Source organism: Misgurnus anguillicaudatus, chromosome 21 (assembly GCF_027580225.2).
Source record: "Misgurnus anguillicaudatus chromosome 21, ASM2758022v2, whole genome shotgun sequence".
In the NCBI taxonomy this organism is placed as follows: domain Eukaryota; kingdom Metazoa; phylum Chordata; class Actinopteri; order Cypriniformes; family Cobitidae; genus Misgurnus; species Misgurnus anguillicaudatus.
Window position 1 is genome coordinate 15342501 of NC_073357.2, and position 7500 is coordinate 15350000.

At 47.1% G+C, this 7500-nt stretch overlaps 1 protein-coding gene, 3 non-coding genes and 3 pseudogenes across 4 annotated transcripts in view; 6 read left to right on the forward strand and 1 right to left on the reverse strand.

Moving 5' to 3' along the window:
- Positions 1–88: 88 nt before the first annotated feature.
- Positions 89–207, forward strand: LOC141354374 (5S ribosomal RNA; annotated as a pseudogene).
- A 141-nt stretch (positions 208–348) lies between these two features.
- LOC141358072 (5S ribosomal RNA) lies at positions 349–467 on the forward strand. The gene has a single exon (XR_012364561.1). It is a non-coding gene; the product is annotated as a 5S ribosomal RNA (ribosomal RNA).
- A 141-nt stretch (positions 468–608) lies between these two features.
- Positions 609–727, forward strand: LOC141354321 (5S ribosomal RNA; annotated as a pseudogene).
- A 120-nt stretch (positions 728–847) lies between these two features.
- On the forward strand, positions 848–966 carry LOC141354289 (5S ribosomal RNA; annotated as a pseudogene).
- A 141-nt stretch (positions 967–1107) lies between these two features.
- On the forward strand, positions 1108–1226 carry LOC141358601 (5S ribosomal RNA). The gene has a single exon (XR_012365098.1). It is a non-coding gene; the product is annotated as a 5S ribosomal RNA (ribosomal RNA).
- A 141-nt stretch (positions 1227–1367) lies between these two features.
- Positions 1368–1486, forward strand: LOC141355305 (5S ribosomal RNA). The gene has a single exon (XR_012361732.1). It is a non-coding gene; the product is annotated as a 5S ribosomal RNA (ribosomal RNA).
- Positions 1487–5512: 4026 nt separating this feature from the next.
- LOC141352808 (uncharacterized) overlaps positions 5513–7500 on the reverse strand; it is a 3351-nt gene continuing 1363 nt past the window's right edge. Inside the window, exons 3-5 of the mRNA XM_073858817.1 lie at positions 6636–7500; positions 6478–6547; positions 5513–5759 (exon numbers count right to left, since the gene is read on the reverse strand). The exon at positions 6636–7500 is cut by the window's right edge and continues 244 nt beyond it. Of these exons, the coding sequence (XP_073714918.1) occupies positions 5626–5759; positions 6478–6547; positions 6636–7500 (1069 nt within the window). The 3' untranslated portion in view covers positions 5513–5625. The remainder of the gene's footprint in view (positions 5760–6477; positions 6548–6635) is intronic.

Below are 7500 nucleotides of genomic sequence, written 5' to 3' on the forward strand. Positions count from 1 at the left end.
CAGAAATGCATCCTTTCTGTAAGCGTTCGCCGATGGCATGGCGTTGCCACATTAGTCTTGAAGTGGCTCTCGAATCGAGTCAGCGCTCGCTTACGGCCACACCACCCTGAGCACGCCCGCTCTCGTCTGATCTTGGAAGCCAAGCAGGATCGGGCCTGGTTAGTACTTGGATGGGAGACCGCCTGGGAATACAAGGTGCTGTACGCATTAAATTTTTTATTTAATTAATTATTTATTTATTTATTCATATAATTTTTTTCCAGAAATGCATCCTTTCTGTAAGCGTTCGCCGATGGCATGGCGTTGCCACATTAGTCTTGAAGTGGCTCTCGAATCGAGTAAGCGCTCGCTTACGGCCACACCGTCCTGAGCACGCCCGCTCTCGTCTGATCTCGGAAGCCAAGCAGGGTCGGGCCTGATTAGTACTTGGATGGGAGACCGCCTGGGAATACCAGGTGCTGTAAGCATTTAATTCTTTATTTAATTAATTATTTAATTATTTATTCATATAATTTTTTTCCAGAAATGCATCCTTTCTGTAAGCGTTCGCCGATGGCATGGCGTTGCCACATTAGTCTTGAAGTGGCTCTCGAATCGAGTCAGCGCTCGCTTACGGCCACACCACCCTGAGCACGCCCGCTCTCGTCTGATCTAGGAAGCCAAGCAGGATCGGGCCTGGTTAGTACTTGGATAGGAGACCGCCTGGGAATACCAGGTGCTGTAAGCATTTAATTAATTATTTATTCATATAATTTTTTCCAGAAATGCATCCTTTCTGTAAGCGTTCGCCGATGGCATGGCGTTGCCACATTAGTCTTGAAGTGGCTCTCGAATCGAGTCAGCGCTCGCTTACGGCCACACCACCCTGAGCACGCCCGCTCTCGTCTGATCTCGGAAGCCAAGTAGGGTCGGGCCTGGTAAGTACTTGGATGGGAGACCGCCTGGGAATACAAGGTGCTGTACGCATTTAATTCTTTATTTAATTAATTCTTTATTTATTTATTCATATAATTTTTTTCCAGAAATGCATCCTTTCTGTAAGCGTTCGCCGATGGCATGGCGTTGCCACATTAGTCTTGAAGTGGCTCTCGAATCGGGTCAGCGCTCGCTTACGGCCACACCACCCTGAGCACGCCCGCTCTCATCTGATCTCGGAAGCCAAACAGGGTCGGGCCTGGTTAGTACTTGGATGGGAGACCTCCTGGGAATACCAGATGCTGTAAGCATTTAATTCTTTATTTAATTAATTATTTAATTACTTATTCATATAATTTTTTTCCAGAAATGCATCCTTTCTGTAAGCGTTCGCCGATGGCATGGCGTTGCCACATTAGTCTTGAAGTGGCTCTCGAATCGAGTCAGCGCTCGCTTACGGCCACACCACCCTGAGCACGCCCGCTCTCGTCTGATCTCGGAAGCCAAGCAGGGTCGGGCCTGGTTAGTACTTGGATGGGAGACCGCCTGGGAATACCAGGTGCTGTAAGCATTTAATTCTTTATTTAATTAATTATTTAATTATTTATTCATATAATTTTTTTCCAGAAATGCATCCTTTCTGTAAGCGTTCGCCGATGGCATGGCGTTGCCACATTAGTCTTGAAGTGGCTCTCGAATCGAGTAAGCGCTCGCTTACGGCCACACCGTCCTGAGCACGCCCGCTCTCGTCTGATCTCGAAAGCCAAGCAGGGTCGGGCCTGATAAGTACTTGGATGGGAGACCGCCTGGGAATGGCTCATGACCCCTGCAAGTACATATTGCTCAACCCTGGGATCGATCGAAAGTGATCAAACCGGATGGCGCCATCTGCTGGTCAACGTACTGAAGTGTTATTTACAGAGATTGTAAATGTACAGGTCTAGTTTATTAAAATCCACTAATCTGTTGAATGTTTTATTTATTATTTTCATAGTTTAAGTTGATGTAGCTGATGAGATTCATATAGTTAAGTAAAAAAGGGTTTTATATTTTTTGGACTGAATTAAGAAAGGTTGTAATGTATCAGTGCACTCTCACTTTGTCTGGAAGACTTCTAATTGCTTTGATGTGTTTTATTTTACACTATCCCACCCGTTCTGAAACCCAAGCATACAGAGACTCCAAAATACTTGAAATACTTTTACAACTTTTATTTTTCACAGTTTCATTTAAAAGGCAATGCATGAAAACACAAGTAAACAAGATCTGTTTAGTTTAAAGCTCGCTCACCACGACAAGGTACAGATCTACGAGCGAGAACACGAGACAAGACGAGATACAAACATTTACTACCATTTGCAAACATTTAGTTAAACATGGAGCTGACAGACATACAAACATCACAAGGACACGCACACATAAATAACATTAATAATAAATAATCAAAACACTTAACAATTAAAAACACAAACTTGCACTTAAGCTTAAAATTAACAACTGGTTTGTACAGACCAAAGCCCAGGATTATCCACAAACTCAACAATCAACAAATAAAGGCTCAAGCCATTCCTGTCTCTTAAATTTTTTGCGTTTTCTTTGGCAAACTTTTGTTAAACATAAGCAGACAAAGACATACAAACATCACAACGACATGAAGCTGACAAAAACAAACAAACAACACGCATGACAAAAACACAGATTATCTGAACATGAACAACCATTAAAGGGTATGTAAACTGATTGTGTTAGATCAGAATTGATTGAGTTTAAAATGAATGAGGTAGATTGACCTTGATATTGAAGATAGGCCAGAACATGTTTGCATAAAAAAAGATACTACAAAGTGCACTTAAACAGCAACATAAATAATAATAAAAACAAACACAAGAACATTCTTAAGGAAAACTGTAAAGTGCGTTTTTTGAACTATATAAATAAATAGATTATCTTTTAAAAAACTTTAAACAACTTTACACTTTAAAAACAGTGTAAAGTACGTTTTAAAAACTCTGAACAACTTTAAAAAACAAACAGACAGACAAACAAACAAACAAAGCCTCTTTCTCTCTCCTACAGATGGCACAGGAGAAATGGCATCACACAAATTAGTTATTTACAAAGTTATTTACATCCATTTACACAGTTCTACTCTTTTCCAACTCCGCATCCACCACACTTTTAAAATGTTCAAAGCTATCGTACACCACATTGTCAAACCCAGAGGTGGTGGATTTCCTAGTGGATGGACAGTAGGAAAATATTTTCTGGGTGCTTCCCGCCACTTTGTCCTTGGAAGGTGTGTACCTTTTCCGCTGTCCACCACAATTAGGAACGTGGCAAGCCCCACATGGCCGCAAGGACTTGTTTGGAATGAATGCCTTAACTGTTGGTGCAGGAGGTACAAAGGTCTGGCTGCACGATGGCCCACGAAACAGGATGGAGGGAGCCTGTGGCTGTGCGGGAAGAACCAGCAGTATGGGTGCTGCCGACACAGGGGGTGATCCAAAAGTGGGCGCAGCAGGCTTTGGCAGAACGGGAATGGGCGCAGCAGGCTTTGGCCGAGTGGAGGAGGACGACGCCGCCGTGGGCTGAACGGGCCGGTTCACAGGAGGCACACACTCTGGCTCTTCAACAAATAATCTGGAAATATAAAATAAACATGTAATGAGGACTGATATGACATGTGTGCTATTTGCTTTCAACAGCCAACAGGTGAAACAAAGTGCTTATGACAACTTACCTCCGCTTCTCACCACGCCTTTTTCCAGCCTTGTGATGAATGTGCTGGTACTGGACCTGAGGCCGGTCTGGCGGTGGGAGGTATGTTGGCAGCGCAGGAGCTTCCGGGAAGGGTGCATCTGACAGCACTTTCAAGTGAGGCGTCACCTTCGGCAGTACCGTCGCCCCGTAGTTGGCCTTTTTCTCCTCCCTGGCAGTGAAGGTCGAGATGGACTTGGCGTTCAAGTTGGGCAGTGGAATGGCGAGACCGCCAAGGATGGGGTCGTCTCGGACTCGGTCTGCAATCCTCTTGTACTGTGCCTTCAAAGAAGCCGTGACCTTGCTGGGGGAGGTGTGCTGATTGGCTGGCGCTCTGTTCTTGAGCATCTTGAGGAGGAGGTAGAGCAGGCGACTGTCCTCGGTCACCTGTGCCGCCTGAGCGTACCTCATGCAGCCAAACTTGGTCTTCTGGGCTGCTCTGGTCTCGGGAGAGTCTGCCCCAAGGCACCGACCGAACAAGGTGTATCCCCACCTGGACTCATACCGCTTCACGAAACGGGCGGCAGTTTTGTCATGGTCATGGAGAGAGCTGGCGGCGGCGGCGATCTTCTGCCTGAGGTCAGCCGGCACTAGGTGGTGGTCGCTGTTGTCGGCCAGTTCTAGGAGGAGCAAAGCCAGTGCCTCCACTTCCTCTATACCTGGCAGATGCAGATGGCTCATCAGCACATCTTGCAGGGCAGGACTGTCCTCCTCTTCCGCCTGTTCTGCCTCGGTGAGGACAACGTGCTTCGCACAGACTCCGTCTATTGGGTCCTCCTCTGTATCCGAAGACATGCCGAGACCCTCGTCCACCATCTCATCGTCTCCCTGCTCAGCCGACTCCTCCTCCTCCTCCTCCTCCTCCTCCTCCTCCTCACGTGAATGCTCTTCCTCAACTGCAAATATGTAATTGTATTAATCACAAACATGTCTACACAACAATAGTTTTTTTTGCACCACATTTATCATCATTGTTTAAGTGTGTGATTAAGTACTGTACCTTTCTGCACGTAGTAGTCCCTGGCAGTGAAGCTGGTGGACTGGCACATGGCGTACTCAACACCAAGGAGCTCCTCCTCGTCGGAGTGCTCATACGCTTCGGGGATCGGCATTGGTGCAGCAAAGTTGGGCTCCAGCACGTGTTCCTTGCCAAAGAGAACCTCGGCCTGCTGGTTGATGCCTTGGATCTGCTGCGCATCCAAGCACGACGTTTGCCGGCCATGACCACCAGCGACACGGAGCGATGCCATGCGGTGGTTCCACTGCACGGCAAAGGACACCAAGTATACCTGAAACAAATTTATATTTTGACTGTTATTGTGTACAATGTTTACAAGTAATGACTGAAGCTGTGAAATAAAATGTATCATTGAAACTATCATTAACACTTTGCTTTTTAAATTATACGTATGATGTGCTATATGACAATGTGTCTGTAATAAAGCTTTAAATATATTATGTTTTAATCACTCACTTGAAATGGCATAATCCCACATCGCAACAAATTTATATTTTGACTGTTATTGTGTACAATGTTTACAAGTAATGACTGAAGCTGTGAAAAAAAAATGTAGCATTGAAACTATCATTAACACTTTGCTTTTTAAATTATACGTATGATGTGCTATATGATAATGTGTCTGTAATAAAGCTTTAAATATATTATGTTTTAATCACTCACTTGAAATGGCATAATCCCACATCGCTGTGAAGGGACGGCGTTAAACAGGTGGGCGTGCAACCCCTCCAGAGAGTTGCTGCCTCGCCGGCATTTGTGCTTGTTCAGTCGGACACCGTTCATCACCACCACCTTTACAGACACATACAGGGGTATGCCAGGGGGATCCTGCAACACACAACATATATTACAACTTATTTATTCTGGTGTCCTTTTGATATGTTGCCATATACAAGTTTGAAGTCTGGTTTTGACACATGATGACTGCAAAGACATTAACCCACCTGCATGCAACTGAGGTGCTTGCTGGCCACTGTCCAGTGAGCGTCGACTGCCTCTGGTGACTTAAACAGGTGAATGCCATCAATGTCAAGGCCGGCTGGTCCCCGAAACTCAGCAAGGATGGACTCTATCACCAAAGCAGTCTCCTGTAACACAACCCGTTTTGAGGTGAATAAAAAACGTAGAACTAGCTAGCTAACTAACCTGCTTGGGGAGAAAACTAATGTGAGCGATTGTATGTATACATATGGAGACTAGAGCTTGTATAGTGCAACCTACACAGAGCCACACTTACCGCAACACCACGGGTAATACGCCTTACGTACGACCTGATCTGATGAGGCTTGAGGAAAGCCATCATCTCCTCATCAGAGTACCTGCCGTAGAGCTCTGGGTTCCCGTTCCTGACCGCCTGGACCAGGAGCATCATGTCCGCCTTGTTGTAGGCGAGCACGGCACCCGCCATGGCACTCATGAAAGCCCCGTACTTGGCGTGGCTCTATTTGATCACAACGGCGTCCCAGCGGTGCAGCCAGTGGCGGATGTCCAGCCTGATGACGGTACCTCTCTTCACCCAGTCACCAAACAGATTCTCCAAGAACGACGGACCGCTGTCACTAAAAATAATATCATGACATTTTGTGTAGGTGTGTTACATGTTGGATTATCTATTTCATTATAGGTTTCAACTGCTCTTTGAACTCACCGACAGCAGTTGTTATCTGCGTACACCACCTTCGGAGCAGGAGCGTTTGCACGGCGAAAACGGGCAACCAGACCTCTGGCCATGCGTGCATAGCATCCCTCGGACTCGGACGCCACAACCACTGTGGTCAAGAACTGACCCCACTCATTCAGCACGCTGGTGACGTACTGCATGGTGCCCTGGCCGTCGCCGTAGATCTTCTTGAGAATCTATAAAAACAAAGCAGAACATTCATTATGTGGTATTTTAACAGTCAGTTTGTTCCATATGATCACAAGAACTTTAGGCTATACGTACCTTCCTCGTGCCGTCAATGCACAAGATTTCCCCAGTCGTACTGAGGATTTGGTCCCTGTACATGGGCATCTTCTCCATCTCTAGGATCAGGTGCGCACGCCTCAGGACCCGAGCAGATGGAAGTGGAGAGAGGGCGATGGGAGGGGTGTAAGTGCCAGCTGCTCTGGCAAACGACAGGATACCTCGCTGAGATGAAGACGCTCCAGCCGCCGACATGTGGACATCGTACAGGAGAGTCTGGTACAGGTCCCGACGCTCCACGTACCACTCGTCGTGGCCCTGCTTCAGCAGCCTCTGCACTTTACTCATTGAGACTGCGTTGAGTCGGTCGCTCATCAGGGTGACCACACTCCTGTCCACAGCACGCTTGCCACAGATTATGGCAGGGAACATGCTTCTGATGGCCGGGGCGAGGTTCATCAGAATTTTCGGACTGTACGCCAGCCAGGTGTACTGCTGCTGGGCACGGGGGGGGCCGTCCTCCTCGTCGTCGCTGTTGACCACTTGCGCCTGGCTCAGCTCCTCCCTCAGCTTGAGACAGTGTTTGCACATCAACCTCTCAGTCAGCAGGGTGTAATGGAAGTTCATGCTGCAAACTTGCCTGGCAAAGCTCCCAAACCCTTTCTTCTCCAGGTAGTACTCTGGTGGTGCGCGGCAGTTGGTGTTGGGGCAGCGAATCAATGCCTTCATCACACCGACCGGACGCCAGAAGAAGGCAGGGGTGGTAAAAAAGGACAACATGTGGGGCACAGCTCCCTTGACGGCCATAGGAGGTGGGGGCGGGTGGAACTCCATCTTCTCCTTAAAGATCTTCCTCTCTGCGATCTCTCCCCTGACATTTTTGTACTTGGATGCCCTCTCGAAC